This window comes from Solea solea, chromosome 8, assembly GCF_958295425.1.
Source record: "Solea solea chromosome 8, fSolSol10.1, whole genome shotgun sequence".
In the NCBI taxonomy this organism is placed as follows: Eukaryota; Metazoa; Chordata; class Actinopteri; order Pleuronectiformes; family Soleidae; genus Solea; species Solea solea.
Genome location: NC_081141.1, coordinates 23,550,569 through 23,566,658, shown reverse-complemented (window position 1 = coordinate 23,566,658; position 16,090 = coordinate 23,550,569). Strand labels below are relative to the sequence as shown.

General features: G+C 39.5%; 2 protein-coding genes across 3 annotated transcripts; one reads left to right on the top strand and one right to left on the bottom strand.

Moving 5' to 3' along the window:
• Window positions 1-3,928: 3,928 nt before the first annotated feature.
• Window positions 3,929-9,474, bottom strand: smn1 (survival of motor neuron 1, telomeric). The gene is made up of 8 exons (XM_058637207.1): window positions 9,332-9,474; window positions 8,583-8,654; window positions 8,373-8,489; window positions 8,026-8,217; window positions 5,997-6,182; window positions 5,331-5,399; window positions 5,017-5,124; window positions 3,929-4,078 (listed from the first exon to the last, which is right to left on the bottom strand). Exons 1-8 carry the CDS (start codon window positions 9,377-9,379, stop codon window positions 4,022-4,024), a joined length of 849 nt encoding a protein of 282 aa, XP_058493190.1. The 5' UTR covers window positions 9,380-9,474; the 3' UTR covers window positions 3,929-4,021.
• Window positions 9,475-9,483: 9 nt separating this feature from the next.
• hspb11 (heat shock protein, alpha-crystallin-related, b11) lies at window positions 9,484-12,594 on the top strand. Of its 2 annotated transcripts, XM_058637209.1 has the most exons (6): window positions 9,484-9,711; window positions 10,578-10,684; window positions 11,080-11,148; window positions 11,252-11,295; window positions 11,391-11,497; window positions 12,390-12,594. In XM_058637209.1, the coding sequence occupies exons 1-5, from the start codon at window positions 9,620-9,622 to the stop codon at window positions 11,481-11,483; spliced, it is 405 nt and encodes a 134-aa protein (XP_058493192.1). In that variant the 5' UTR covers window positions 9,484-9,619; the 3' UTR covers window positions 11,484-11,497; window positions 12,390-12,594. The 2 variants fall into 2 exon arrangements, with proteins under 2 accessions (XP_058493192.1, XP_058493191.1); XM_058637208.1 differs by lacking the exon at window positions 12,390-12,594 and having other exon boundaries at window positions 11,391-11,526.
• The last annotated feature ends 3,496 nt before the right edge of the window (window positions 12,595-16,090 follow it).

Below are 16,090 nucleotides of genomic sequence, written 5' to 3'. Positions count from 1 at the left end.
GCCTGTCTTATTTCGAGAAGGGCCTATGTGAAATGCAGATTATGTTTACATGCCTCATGCCGCTCAGGTCAGTAGGGGGTAGATAGTCACGGAGAGGAGCAGTGCTTTCCCAAGCAGGATCCGACCCCCTTCTAACTCCTCGCCGGGCTCCATCGAGCCCTTTGGGGCGGCTCAGTTTGCGGCAGAGTCAGGCAGGCGATGGGCTTATGTGCAGGCTTTACTGTGGCAGATTTTAAATCCATCTGTGGGGAACAGATAGGTCTGGTTTATCACCTCTTATTCACAGCGCATATTCTATTTGTTAATCCCACAAAACTCCCACATATGGTCCAGTTCTCCCCCGGCAAACATGTGTACATTAAACAAACAGCGAGTGCGGCGGTGAGACTCAAACACAGCAAACAGCAGCAGTTTGGACGCTGGCACAGTCGCCGACAGTGGGCTGTAAAACGCAGACCACAGTCGGTTCGACAGACAAAGGCAGCGCTCTTCACTCAAGAGAGCCGAGGCTGTGGAGCAGCTGGAGGAGGATCACATGGTACGGCGAAATAAGGGACACAATCATGTTGTTACATCCCACCGCTAAACCATACTCTGTTTCTCTTTCAGACACACAAACGCACACGCTGTGGTACAGCAGTCCAAGTGAGGACACTCGCAGACTTAGTGCATCTTAAACCACTACAAATAGTTGCCGAACACTGACCCTTAACCTAAACCTCAGCATAAAACCAAAGTCTTAACCCTGAAAAAGCCTTCAACAATTGTGAGGACCAGTCTTATTGTGCTGCAAAGGTCAAAATGTCATCAGAAAGACAGAGACATAATGCATTTCCGAGCGCTAAACCCTAAAACCAGGCCTTAACCCCCAAAAAGACCTTTAAAGATATGAGGACCAGACAAAATATGCTTTCTATGTTTTTTGAGGGCAGTCATAGACCTACTGCATTCCTGAGCCTCTTAGACTAACCTTAACCATCGCAACTAGATGCCTAACACTGACCCTTAACTTAACCTTAACCCAAAAATAACTCTAACCTTAACTTTACCACAATTCAAATCTCAGCGCTAAACTTAATTGCTTCCTCAGAAATGTGGTTCTGCCTCAGTAGGACCAGGTTTTGGTCTCCATGAGGGCTACTGATCCTGACAAAGCGCACACACACACGTTTGTGCAGCTACCCTTTACGAGACTCTCATTGACTTCCATTCACTGGGACGGCACTAAATAAAAAATCATCCCTAACCGTAACCATAACCCGTTCTGCCTCCTTGGGACCAGGTTCTGGTCTTTTTGAGGCCACTGGTCCCGACAAGGTCAGTGTTAATGTTAGAAACAGACATAGTAGTACACACGCTGTGAACAAACACACAAACACACGCATGCTTGCCCACCAGCTTAGCAGCAGAGTAGTGGGTGTTCACAGCAGGAGGAAAAACCACCAGTATAGAAAAATACAGGAAATCTGTTTGGCTTTCTTTTCATGGACTAAATGCACTACAGGCTCAGCAGAACGATTGTGGCTGCTCCAACTGTAATTACACGTGGTTTTTCTACATTCTAAATATAAACGTGCATACAGTACTTGCAGCCTTTGCCCTCGCTGATCTCGCGTTACGCGGCCTCAAACATTCCTTTCGGGGATTAAAAACGAAAAAAACAAACAAAAAAACAAGCAGTGACCATCAGGGTCCAGTATATTAGACCCAAGAGAGAAATAAACCTTGTGAATTCACTTGGTTTTCTTGTTGACATAAGAAAAAGGCAACTTATTTTTATTTATAAAAGCACTTCTGTATATATATATATATATATATATATATATATATATATATATATATATATATATATATATAGTGACATCAGAGACAGAACAGAAATAATTAGACAAATATTTCAATTGAAAATAAGTTAAAATAAACAATAAATCTTTTAAAAATACACTCCCTGACCACTTTATTAGGTACACAAGTGGCACGCACTGCAGTCTTCTGCTGCGGTCGCTCATCTGCTTCAAGGTTCACCAGGTGGTTTGATTCCCGGCTCTGCTGCTACTATACATGCTGCTGTGTCCTTGGGCAAGACACGACTCTACTGTTGTGAATGGGTATGAAAAGATGTGTGATAGAACATGTGCTGCATAGATACTGAGATGCATAGATGCACTGTGAGTGAACAGCAAAACTGTTGTGTAAAGCTGCTTTGAGTCATCGAGACGAGAAAAGACTAGAAAACCGTTATATTCTGCTGCCTGTCGGACAAATTTTTAACTGTAAAATCTAAAGGTGGTTGTGTGAGAAAATTCCAATCACACTAAACGTCATTTAAACAACTTTTATTTCTCATTCTGATGCAGATTCGGGCTGAACTCGATCACGTCTACATGCCCACAGTTGCAGAGATGAAACAGGTGCAGCAGGTGCAACTAATGAAGTGGCCAATGATGATAAGATAGGGTTAAATAATAAAAGAAAAAATGTAACATAAGCAGATAAGATGATGATGGTATAACCTCAGATTTTATAGAATGTTAAGTTAAAAAAACAGTAAGGGACAGACCTAAAAATTATTTCTTAGGGTTACTGGAAACCAGTGTCGAGACTGAAACTCTTGCTGCTGAGTTGCAGGGCCAACCAAAACATTTATGGGATCCTAAATCCCCTTCCACCACCTAGAAGTCGTCTGTGCTTGACTGTTTTTGATAAACCTTTAACTGTAGTTTGTATTACTTATGTTATAGCCATTTTATTTAGTCCAAACCAGTGTCACTCTTGTCTTTTAACATTCTGAGGTAGTATAATCCCAAAAGTGGCAGAAACGCCAGTGGTCGAAACGGAACCTATTGTTTTCCTTCAGATGATTATTGTTCCTTGGCTTTACGGTCATTTTTGAGGGGGTTATCGTGCATAAAAACTCATGAAACCTTGCAGAGGTCAGGTCTGGCGGAAATGCGATATTGGCATTCTAAGGTAGTATAATCACAAAAATGCCCTAGTTTTCCATTTTTGCGCTTTCATGTTTAAAGTGAAACATTAAGTGTGGTGATACTCGATGTGAATTGAAAAATTACAAAAATACAACAGCAAAGATTGCATTTAACACTATTCCAATAAATAAAAGTATCTAAATATATCTAGAAAACATTAAGCAGCCGCTTAGTTTGCTAATGAATCCACGACAATAGTTAATTTACCTGGAGATAAAAGTGTCACATTCGCGAGGCTGAGTTTGTCAAATATAAAATTGGGAGAAAAAATGTCTCTCAATGATCTCAATGCGTCAGTTATTTCCGCTTATGAATCAATCTTTATCTGCACAACTGGCCTGACACGTAACACTCTCTGCAGCTGAAACTCTGCCCATCATCGTCCTGAAATAGTCATTAATCTGATTTAAGCGGAATATTATGATGATGGATGCAAACCCATATAGGACGGCAGATGAAGAAACACCGCAGGGAAAACGTGGGGCTGGAATCTCAGGCATGGAGTCATTGATAATCTAAATTAAAACACCCCGTGGGACTTTGGCAGGACTCCAGTCTGGCTTCATACTAGATTCTAGGAGACAGAAGTTAAGAAAAGGAACTTTTTTTTATGCATAAAGAAGTGGATTCTTGCGTATGTGGCGACATAAACGCAACCATACTGTGATCTAGTCAAGCCACATTCTCCTACATGAATAAATTATACTAGTGTGACTTCTACTGGACATTACACGCTATTACAACAACACGTCCTTGAATGTGAGGCACATTTGCATAAATAATCAAAAGGCAAACTGTTCCCCTTTGTGTTGCCAATAAAATAAATTGGATCAATTTATTTATATTTGTCTATAATTAACACCAATCTACTGTCCTTTTTATGCCACCTCCCATGTGTGTGTGTGTGTGTGTGTGTACGCAGGTTAATAAACACAAAAAGCTCTGCTCTGATAGCCTTTATTTCATCTATTTACAAAGAATACAAAACTCATGTCCATGAACTCTGAGCACACTCATTTCATAACATTACGTTTTCATTTGTGGTGCGGTTTTGTCCAGTCGGCTGCTTCTTTACGACCTTGTTTCAAACCCTGGGAAAAAAAGAAAGAAATATAAAAGTTAAAGGTCATCTCATAAAAAAGAACCTGGAGGCGTTTAATAACTTGAATTACATGCTTTGCCAGACAGTCAGGTTGCAGTTTACACGCACGTCTGTCTACATTCACGAGTAATACATTCTTTAAAAAGAATGTAGACGTATTTTGTCATAATATTTTTTTTAAGTATTTTGGTCACAACACGTAAAAAGGAATTCTTGAGTTATGACCAAAAGCAAAAGTTGCAAGGTCACCGTAACGTCGACTTTTGTTTATTCTGTCACTCGCACAGAAATACAGATGGAGAAGTTTGCAAAGGCATTCTGCAGATATCGCAATTAATGACGCAAACAGACCGTCTGTGAGGTGGAACTGATGTTCACAAATCTGTCAGCATTATTTTTCAACACAGATTACAGAAGAAGACAACAGCTGACAAAGGAAGTATAATTTACAGAATATTAATAACATAAGAAAAAGATGAATATTGCGCCTGCCCTAAACAAACAAAGAATATTAAAATGTGGCCAAGACCGGAATAAAAAACAGTGAAGTGATAGAGGTGACTCCAAAACATAACAACACATAGTAGTACGCATGCCGCATATCTTGATGTAAATACCTGAAAATAAAAGAAATAAAGACTGATCTATTGTCTTATAAAGGTTGTACACGTGAATCCCTGGTTTTATGGCTCCCGAAACGCCAGTGCTGTGTGAATAAAACGCTGATACGATATAAAACGTGTGGATTCTCCTAAACTCGGAGCCTAAAGATAAGAAGCACAATAGCGAGGATGAAGCTAACTTTACCAAAGAGTCCAAACTGACATTTCAGCCCACGGCTCTTCAACTACATAACAAGAGACTGAATAAAGCTGCATTTCCTTCTTTTATGGCTCATAATAAGCCAGTTAGACTCAGTGCACATACCAGGTAGTATCCTGTGTGATATCCACTCATGTACCAGGAGATAAGCATGCTGCCCAAGGCCTCATCATCCACCATGTCAGGGCTCATTGGTGGAGGTGGAGGGATCATCTGCAGCAGAGAGAGAGAGAGTGTGATCAGAATGTAAATGCCGTGCTGTGAATCATTAACGTGCTACATGATCAGTTTGTGTCTCAGCAGAGTGGCAAACACGCCGACTACACGACAATCGTACGCAGATGAATCAACATCTGCTTGAGCTTCTGTTACACACACACACACGGTGTAAATACAGTTAAACATATTCCCAAACTCACTGGTGGACCAAACGGCATCATGGGGGGCCAGGATGGAGGTCCATGACCACCAGATCGCCTGTTTCCCTTCTAGAAGACACAAAAGAGGAAAAAAACGACTCGCACATCATTTTTATATCAAAATGAAGTTAACTTCTACATAAAATAAGTTCCATCTCATCATCTCATTCAGTTTTAATATGTGCCGCCTGCAGAAAGTCTGAAAAATATAATCATCGTTTATCTTCTTTTGAGATAGACCCATTAATTGTGCTTTTTTTTTTGTCCCAGGCGTCACCGAGTTATTGTCAATTTGTACCCAGAAACTTGACTAATGCTGCTAAAAACTTTATTTAACGACGTTTAAAGTTTCGCTAATCCATTTTATGCATTTATTCCATTTCAAAAACACATATATTCTATTTAAGATGTACACAATGTATACAGTGAACTGCAATGCAGAAATAAAATGCAGACTGGAGTGACCGTTCAGTGAAGTTTGTGTTACATCTGTTATTATTGAACCGTTTTATTTGATCAAATGGCAAATGACTGAATGAAAATTGGCAAATGACTGAATGAAAATTCAAAAATAAAGCCAAACTCAGGTCAGCATTTAAAACCCAAGCAGCAACAACAACTACTTGGCTCTTACAGAGATAAAAGAAAAGGAGTCTGTTTTCTTACCTGTTTGAAAGTGTGCATGGGCGGAGGACCTGGAGGAAACCCTGGGAAACCAGGAGCCCACATGAAAGGAGGAGGAGTTTCTTTGTGGGGTTTGTTCTTCTGAGCTTTACTGTGAGGCTTCTGTTTGTGCTGGTTTGGTGTGGACGACCGCTCGCTCTCCTCTGTTGATGATTCTACCTCGTTTGCCTTCATTGCAGAGTGAAAAACTGACTTAACCCAAATGTTTCTAATTGCTTTGATATACATAGAACAGTGAAATACAGCTCATGGGAAATATATATATATATATATATATATATATATATATATATATATATATATATATATATATATATATATATATATATATATATATATATATATATATATATATATATATATATATATATATATATATATATATACACACACATACATACATACATACATACACAGTATATACACTTTTACAGGGAAAAATAACACTATAGGTGAATATGAGGAGGCATAATGTTACTAAAACTCTACAGCACACATTTTAGATCTGAAATTATTTTTGCAGCAAGCGTCAGGGGAGCGTAATTATCTCTCCACAGTCGACCAGCACAGTCTCCCATTTTGATCAGTCTCGATTAGATCATCTCTTTCAAAAAATGTTAGAAGGAGACTCAGCGAGTTTTGTAACCGATTTTCAATGTTTTAATCCTGGGAAAACACAGACTAGACGACCCAGTCAAGACGCAGGACCACGCACTTCCAATGATTTCAGGGAGGAGATTCCAGGGATTTGGGATCTCACAGAATCTTGCGTGATTTAACGTGACTTTGGCAGCGTCAGTAAGTTCTACGTTCGTTGTGATTTGTCTTGGTTATCTGCTTATGCCCTATCCGCTGTTTCAAGTTGTAAATATCAAATCAAGTTCAATTGAACTGGAATTTGAGAGACTCTGGGGCATCCAATGACATTAAAACCGCGTCTGTTAATCCCTCACACTATGGTCACCAGATTATGTTTAAACAAGACTCAAAACTGAAGGCACTCACGATTGTCAGATAGGCCAGATTGGGACTGAAATCTGGTCAATAATCCTCTAGTGAGGGGCAGGAATTAGTCTGGTCCATGACTTTGGGCATAAAAATTTAAACCTAAAATCTGAAAATGTTTGGACAGATAATAAGAGCAGCTCCTCAACATTAACATTAGCTTCTGACTTTTATATTCAGGCTACAGTAGATAGATAAAAATAGACCAGTGCAACACTTTTGGTGAAAAAAATACAGCAAGGACTGCACAGCTATTACTTCCTAAAACTTTGTGTTCGAGGGGCCGAACGCTGCTCTTTTAGTGATACATCTGTCACATTTCTACCAAATATCTCTTGCATTTATTATCCAAACAATGTCAAAGTTAGCACATTTAGCAAGTGACCTGCCAGTTGGACAGTATCTGATCAGACAAACAGTCCAAACAGTTCCTTGCGATCATAGATAGATTTTTAAAGAGGTTAAGCCACAGACATGAAGATCTGTACGCGCAACATGCTGTTCGTATCTGTGCAACACCATCTGGAGTGCGTGTGATGGCAAGTACAATATGTGGTAATGTGCAAAGCTGGCAGCTGGATAATTATGCATGTTAATGTTGTTTTTATTTTTTCTTTCTCCCATACTCAATTAATTCAATCATTACTTGCAGTATGTGTAGCATTACAGAACCCAATTACAATTTTCCTATGGGGACAAACAAGTATATAGTATAATATTGTATGCCATTTATTTTGCTTATATAAACTGCTTTTCTTTGGAAGGAAGCTCATTTATTTTGATTTTGACAATTTATTAGCAAAACTTGATGTTTTACTTTGTCAACATGACTTATCATCTACACTTCACATGGACAAACTATTAAAACCCAACCGCAAACAAAGTGGGGGAGCAATTAACGACTAAAGACATGCAATGTACACCATGTCACGATCAAAAACCAGGTAAAAGTATAAAAGCAAAGTATAAAAATACGACAAATAATAAATCATTTGTGCTGCTCTACCTTGAGATTTGTCTCGTCATCACCATCAGAACTCCCTTCCAGCAGGTCTTCAAGTTTCTTCTCCTCCTCGTTGCCATAGCCCGTGTAAACCACTGAACATGTGCCTCGCTGCTCGTCTATGGAGGAGATGGTTGCTGGATAGAGCTGACCATCTTCTGACCAGTGAGCACAGCATGTGTCGCCAACCTGCCACTGTGACAGAGCAGAAACTGTAATTGGGGTCAAAGTGTAACCTGATGGGTGTCTTCAGCTCTGTAGTTCAATAGACAATCGAAAAACAGTGGAGTGAAAGACTAATTCAGAGCACTGTGTAAATATTGTGAAACACAGATTAAACTGTCACACACCTCTTTGTCTGGTGCGTTGGTTCTCTTCCTACTCTGGTTCTTTTTGTTGTTTTTGCGTTTTTTCCCTGGTTGGCTTTTCTTTGACGCTTGTGGCTCATCTTCACCTTTAAGTGCAGTCTGGCAAAGAAAGTAGCAGCAGAAAGATGTGAGACAAAATCACAAACACAAACAATTCACAAGCTCAAATACAATTTAAATCGCATATTTTACCTTGAATGATGCGACTGCCTTGTCATAGGCCTTTATCAGAGCGGTGTCGTCCCATATGTCAGAATCATCACTCTGGAAAAGAAACAGAGCATCACTTACAACTTAAAGTAAAAACATGAATCAGTTACAAAAACATATACAAAATACAAAAAACACATACAAAATACAGACTTTAAATAAATATAAGGATGAAGAACAGCAGTTAAATCCAGGACGGTAATGGAAATTGTTGAAAAAGGTTAAAGCCTGACATATTCTTATTGTATTATATTATATTTTGTATCATATTCTTACCCCACTTATACGTGTTGTCACTGTATCTAACCTCAGTAATACAAACACATTCTAATCTCAATGCAACCTCCTGATACAATAAAGGTAAAATTGGATAATAGGAGAGGCTACAAGCAAAAGCCTGTGGACAATTTACTCAATTATCTGACCTGGCATGTTTACTTTTACATCCTCTCCACTGTGCAAATTATGGTAAAAGAGTTACAGTGCGACATATTTATGCATCTCAAATAATCTACCTGATGTCTGTTCAAGACAATTAGATCATGCTATGCACAAAACACATGTATAATTTACAATTTCGCTAAATGTCCTGTTTTCCAACTTAGCAAAACTCAGCTTTGTAACACAGCTAAGTTAGCATCCTAGCTCCCCGTCCTCCTTCTACTCCACAAGCGGCTATAAAGGCTCCGTAAACCCGGTCATGTTGTGTTCGGTGGTGCATCGTAACCAACCTGAGTAGACCCGCGTGTAAACAACATGTCTTTGCAGCCATTCGCCATGTGAAGGTGCCTGGATTTCTCTGCTAAATGCTAACTCTGCTAAACGAGCAACGTGCGTCGAAATGAGTGACGTGTTGTGGCAGTGGTGACGTATATATCCTGCGACGGTGTTGACGGCTTGCTTGGCAACGACAGTCGCTCGCCTAGAGACAGCGTAGTTTGCTCTGGTTTGTTGTGGAAAATACTGTTATTTTTTATTTAACAGTTGAATATTGATCTTTGCTCGGTGACCTGCTGAACATGACCGACTCTCCGCTCAGTTCTTTGGGCGCTAAAGTTGTTGTCGCTTCGTCCAGCGACGAAAATCACCCTCCAGAAAACATCATTGACGGGTAAGTTTAGCTTCTTTATGGTAAATCCTGGTTTTATCTCGCTTACAGTAAAAGTTAAATAAAGGTTTTGTGACAAGATAATCTGCATACACATATCCGCGATTTAATTATTTAATGTACGAACGAACATATTAGATTAGCGCTGCTACTAAGGATTCCTTTCATAATTGATTCATCTGGGGCATATTTTCTCGATTAATCGATCAGTTGTTTGATCCAGTTTCCCAAACCCCCGAAATCAAATGTCTGACAAATGTGAAGTGTCTTTTTTTTGGCCACAAACAACTAATATTAATTCTAAAGATTTATTTGTTATATGGAGCAAAGAAACCAGAAAATATTCACATTTAAGAAGCTGAAAACCATGATTAATTTAGTATGCTGTAAATAATTGATTAAATTGATTGTAGTCCTGCTTCAGATATCCACAATTTCATTCTTCCTATGACATATGTCATCTTTTCTATTCATGTAGACCTATATGGGGTTTCTCAATACATACATAAATATGTGTAGACATATATATATATATTTCCTCAGCCAAGACTGTTCAAATGATTTGTTTGTTTGGGTGAATATAGCAAAATCTTATCTTTAACATAATTTCTGCCACTCAATACTCCGTTGCAAATTTAGGATGTGCGACGATGGGATGAGTCGTCAAAATTTAACAACTAGTCATTATGTTGTTGCTCTCTGTAATGATAATCTCAGATTTTATGTAGTAAATGTTAAAACAATGATCTGATCATATCAGTCTGTAGAGTTTAAGAAAGTGCTGTACACATGAAATAAAGAAAGAATAGTGTAAGGAATATATGGTGTTTTGATGTTGATGGTGTTTGCTTTTTTCCTTCCCCCCACAGAAACACTAACACGTTTTGGATGTCCACTGGGATGTTTCCTCAGGAGTTCATCATCCGCTTTGCTGAACCCACAAACATCTCTTCCCTGACGGTGGACAGCTACAACGGTATGGAGGCTAATGCTGTGTCAACATTTGACAAAACAAAGAAGTAATCACTCTCATGTGCCTGACATGCTGAGGCACACACTGGGAAACACGACCTCATGGTGGCAGTAGATGGACAAAGGGAGTGCCAAAGTGATTACAGGTGATCCTGAGGGGGTTTGATTGCCCGTATTCATCGCGACCAAATCTAACAATCAGCCATCTGCTGTGAGCATTGACTACATTTTTACCGCTCACAGTTTATAAGTCAATGCCAGAATTCACGGTATGACTGCCAGTCGCCAAAACATTCTTACAAAATCCGAAAAGGAAGAGCACACTCAGTTTGTGCTGTTTCAGTGTTTATTTACAGCTACATATACATATATACAGCCGTCTTTTTTTCTCTTTTGCAGTAAAACACCTAAAGGTGGAAAAGAATATGTCGCAAAACGCGTCCCAGTTTGAGTTTGTTACAGAGAAAGGTGAGTCAGACATCCATCCATCCATCCATCCATCCATCCATCTATCTACAATAACCAGACTTTTAGAATATTTGAGATTAACATTTAATTTAATGTTTGACAGACTGTGAACACACAGAAGGACATCTTCAGTCAAATTCTGTCTCGGTGAGTCGAAATGAAAATGTGTTGAAATTGTATAAATATCGTATGAAATAGAAGGAAAACAGTAAAAAACGCTGTGTCACTGTTTTCTCTTTCAGCTAAGCGGCGGCAGTGCAGTCCACCTCCGTTTCATCATCACCACAGGACATGATCACTTTGTCTCCGTGCACAGAGTCGGCGTACAACACTGACACGTGGGATTATTGTAAATTAAAGCCAATATTCTTTTCTGTACGTTTACTGTGTGTGTGTATGTATGTATGTATGTATGTATGTTTGTATATATATATATATATATATATATATATATATATATATATATATGTGGCAAAACTGTGAATGTTATGTCAATGTTATTTCGCCTTGTCACACACACACACTGACAACTTGTGGCACACAGCTGTAGTGATAACAAGGCATCTGATAAGAATATTCCATGAATATATGAGGTACAAAAAAAAAAAAAAAATCAATGAATGTATGTCCAAACAAATTGAATTTTAATCGTCCGCAGCTTATCAGTGAAGTTGCGAATGCAGCATATGGTGGAAAAGCTCTGGTGCATTCTCACATTTGGACTCTAATTATGAAATTTCCTTCACTCATTTGCTCTCTTTTTACTTATTTAATAGTATGAAGTCATTTATGGGGGCTTTTTTTTTTTTTTTTTTTAATATCCCACATTTCAACTGTTCCTGCTAATTTCACTCGCTGATAGTGGACAGTGCTTTGGAATAAAAGAGTTGGATTGTGATGAATGGTGAAATGACTTACAAAGGAAATTTCTCTCTGTGTGAGAGATAGAGTTAATTAACTGGTTTAGAGCCATAGGGGCTTAAATTGGCAACAGCGCACGACACACACACACACACACCCCATGAGCAGAGTTTGACATCCCCATAGAAATGGGGAATCATGGGTAATGCAGCTGGGGGTTGGGAGAACCATATGGTTACCCAGTCAGCCAGGGAGTCTGTAAAGATTGCCTGTTCACACAAAGTAGTCAAACCACCTCCAATACTTATATACTCCTTCTCTCTCTCCCGCTCCCGCACACACTCACACTCTCTCTCTCTCTCTCTCTCTGACACATACAGAAACTCCTATCTACCTTTAGAGCCATTTCAACTTGTCAGTAGTGAGGGGGTTCAGCGGTGTGCGAGGACCCACTGGGACTCCCTCCCCAATTACTTTGCTGACTGTGGAGGAGTGCTGGGATTTTTTTTTTTTTCCGAGGCTGTGTTTGCTGTACCTTGGTCCGCATGCAAGACTCTGAATAAACCAATAAAAATATGAAATACATGCCAGAATAACTAGCCCCCTGATATTTTAGAGCAACTAATTGCTTAGGGATGTGGCACATATAGTGCCGGAGTGTGTAATGAGTAATGAGGGCGAGGCGGAAAGTGATACACTCCTATTGACTCATCTATTATTTACTGGTATGGAATACTTATTATAATGTAAAAGGAGAGGTTTGAGTCAGGAAATAATGAATTGTGGAATCTGGAATTGTGACTTTACATTGTAACGGAAGATTCACCTTTTTTTTTGTTTTGAATATGGGGGGGGGGGGGGGGTGCAAATGTGCCTCCCTAATGAATTCAGGCCCCTTTGTGCTCGACTGTCAGTCTGATCGGGAGAATCACAGCAGGATATGAGTGCATTATTATCATGTCTCTGCAGGGCAGGCTTAAATTATCACCCAGTGTCTTCTTATGGCTGCCTAACTGCTGTCCAATCATGCAGAGACATCTGCCGGACCACGATTCTGTATGTTCAGCTGAGTCCACAAAAAAGAGATAGTATATCATAATCTTCACCTAAAAAGCCTTTTTTTTCTTTTGTTTTTGGCTACTCTGTTCCATGTCTATGAAAATAAATCATGTGCATAAATGAAAATCAGCACTGATTGCATAAAACATAGGAGCACAATGTGGCATCCTATTGTCATGCATAATTATCTGTGTAGTTTTTTCTCTATTATTTGGTTATTAGAAAAACATCCTCCCAACACACAGCTCTGTTTGTTTCCCCTCTTCCTTCATGTCAAAGCAGCGACTTTAAATTTCTCGTTATCTCTCCCGCGTGTGGTCCCGCTTTCATGTCAGCGACGGAGCCACACACACTAACAATGGGCCTTAATTTGATTTCATTTCTGATTTGGTTCAATCAGTTTAGTTATGACAGAAGCTGTGCCGCAAAGAACCTCTGTGTGAGGAAGGAAACACTATCAAAAGGCTGAAATTAGATGATTAGATGGGAGAAGAAAACAAATGTCTCATTATTTAAGTCCAAGAGGAGCCGAGAATGATAATGAAGGACAGACAAAGAGCGCAGTTCAAGACGGCTCTGAATATTTAAGAACATTCATATTTATTTCGAAAATCCAGCCAGTGCTTGGAAATGAACCACAAGAACGAAACACTTTCTCTTAAAATACAACAAGTTTAGACTTGCAGTGGATATATATCAGTTTACTTTACACTTAAGTATTGAACCATTAAACATGAAGCCAATTCATCTTGAATAATATTTACACGTGTGAAAAGTTCTTCTGGACCTCACAGTCCTGTCCAATGCAATTTAATTTATAAAGCACATTTAGAAAACAACAGTTGACCAAAGTGCTGCACAGTAGTATTAAAGATAATAATAATGACAATAATAATTATAATAAATAAAATAAAATAGAATAAAAAGAACTAAACAGACATAAAAACAAACAAACAAACAAAAATAAATAAAACAACATAAAAGACATAAAACACGACATAGCACTCTTGCCTTTGCAGCAAGAACACCCTAGTTCCTGACCTGGTCGGAACAAGAGTCTTTCTGCATGGAGTTTGCATGTTCTCCCTGTGTGTGCTAATTTGACCATAGGTGTGAGTGTGAGAGTGGAAGGTTGTTTGTCTCTATGTGGCTCTGTGATGGACTGGCTGCTGTCCATTCCACAACACAAGGGCCTGCACTTGCGAAAACTCAATCCCCTCTGAGAGATCCCCTACGAGCAGCTGATCAGCTGATCTGAGAGACGGCAGAGACACACATGGCTGCAGCACAGTCGTCCATGTAGGACCTCTGTGCTTGACACGTGGACCCTAACAGAGCTCAGACCACACATTTGTCCGACAGAGATCCATTCTGATATGCAAAGGTCACCGTGGTTCCCTGACACACTTGGGTAAGGAACGGTTGAGTGGACGTGCACTCGTTACACACGCTCATTACAATCTGCATTCTCAACATGAACAGAATTTTAGCATGCGGCGTATACGAGCAAAAACAAAAGAAGCAGTGATGCACACACAAACGCTTGCACGCTTGCCTGCACCTTGGTTCTCATATTTACAGGATTATCACAGCAAACAGACCTATTCACCAAGGGCCGGTTTTGTTTGCTCCAAGTGTACAAGTTGCACTACGTTCGATTTTATGCCTCGGATTCCAAGAATTATTATTTCATGTGCACCGTCGCTGCAGCTTTTACAGTCCTTCTGCTGCCCGCCCATTCCACCACTCCTCTGTGCTAAGGTCATGATTAAGGTCTGTGAAACACTTACCAGTCACTTGAGTTTAAATGCCACACGGCTACAGCATCTCACCTTCGAGTTCCACTCGGAGTCTGTCTGCCAACACGTCTCTGCTGACCTGCTGCAGTAATGTCATGTAATGATGGGAGGCTGAGTGTTCTTAAGCAGCCTCGTAACAGAGGCTGGCACACAGTCTTCATGCAGAGTGCGTGCGTGTGTGTGTGCACATGTACTTTTGCCGCATAGTTAGTGTGAGCCCTGGAGTACTGAGTGTGTGTAGTTACTAAACTTTGGCACTTCACAAACTACTTGGAATGGTTCCAAAACCGCACAGAGCCAAATATCCACGGCCGATGTGAGAGGAGGCTGTTTTTCTCCTGATGGCAGCAAACTCTCATCAAACGGAACACAACAAGAGAATAGAAAGAGATATTTAAATATCTGGTTTCCTCCCTGAAGCTAACCTGGAAGTAACAATATATTAAATAGCCACCAGGGGGAGCGACTAATGAGCCTAATTCCCAGTTTCAGGTCTTCTTCAACTGAACATGATGTCAATTGTTTTTAACCGTATTCCCATTGAGAAAGAACTAGTCAATACGGTACGACACATATGATTGATATTGTTCAATAACTGGCCAATGAATCTCAAAATTTCAACCCGGGAGTTCATATTCCTACACTTGACGTGACGACCGGGTGCCACGTTTGTTTGCTGGCCTTACTGATGCAAACTCATAATTCTATGTCTGTCAAAATCTGGGATCATTGGCATTTTAAATGGTCTGATGTGATCCAAGGTTGGCTGTGCACGTTTACAAGCGTCCAGCGTGTTAAAGTGTGTGTACAGCAGCTGTTTTCATTATGTAACTCGCACAAACACAGGTTTTTACCAATGACATTAATTAGGGAATCACGCCACAATTTTACTCGAGTTCCAGCACTTTTGAAGGCAGTTTAGCTTTTATCCAGTCCATATCCAGTTCCTTATTATGGCCCATTTGTTTGGTTTCTAGTGTTTAAAGTTTTTATTTTTATTGTCAAAGAAGAACTTTTCGAAGCGTTTAAAATAATTTTTTCCTTATGTTGAGTTATACTCTTTCTTTGACTTCTTGCCACATTTGCTTGATGTTTAAATCATTGTTGGAAATGTTAAGGATAATCTGAATATACACGTTGGCAAACTGTGAAACATAAGTCCAGTTTTTAGTTATTTGAATATGGACTAAATATTAAAATAAATAAATGTTGATGAACATCCC

Excerpts from the sequence above, each read along its gene's own strand:
- smn1 (XM_058637207.1), bottom strand. The coding sequence starts at position 9,379 with ATGGCGAATGGCTGCAAAGACATGTTGTTTACACGCGGGTCTACTCAG. Across the intron at positions 8,655-9,331 it reads TTACACGCGGGTCTACTCAG|AGTGATGATTCTGACATATG; the intron begins GTTGGTTACGAT and ends TTTCTTTTCCAG. Across the intron at positions 6,183-8,025 it reads ATGACGAGACAAATCTCAAG|GCAAACGAGGTAGAATCATC; the intron begins GTAGAGCAGCAC and ends TCTGCAATGAAG.
- hspb11 (XM_058637209.1), top strand. The coding sequence starts at position 9,620 with ATGACCGACTCTCCGCTCAGTTCTTTGGGCGCTAAAGTTGTTGTCGCT. Across the intron at positions 11,149-11,251 it reads TGAGTTTGTTACAGAGAAAG|ACTGTGAACACACAGAAGGA; the intron begins GTGAGTCAGACA and ends AATGTTTGACAG. Across the intron at positions 11,296-11,390 it reads TTCAGTCAAATTCTGTCTCG|CTAAGCGGCGGCAGTGCAGT; the intron begins GTGAGTCGAAAT and ends TTTCTCTTTCAG.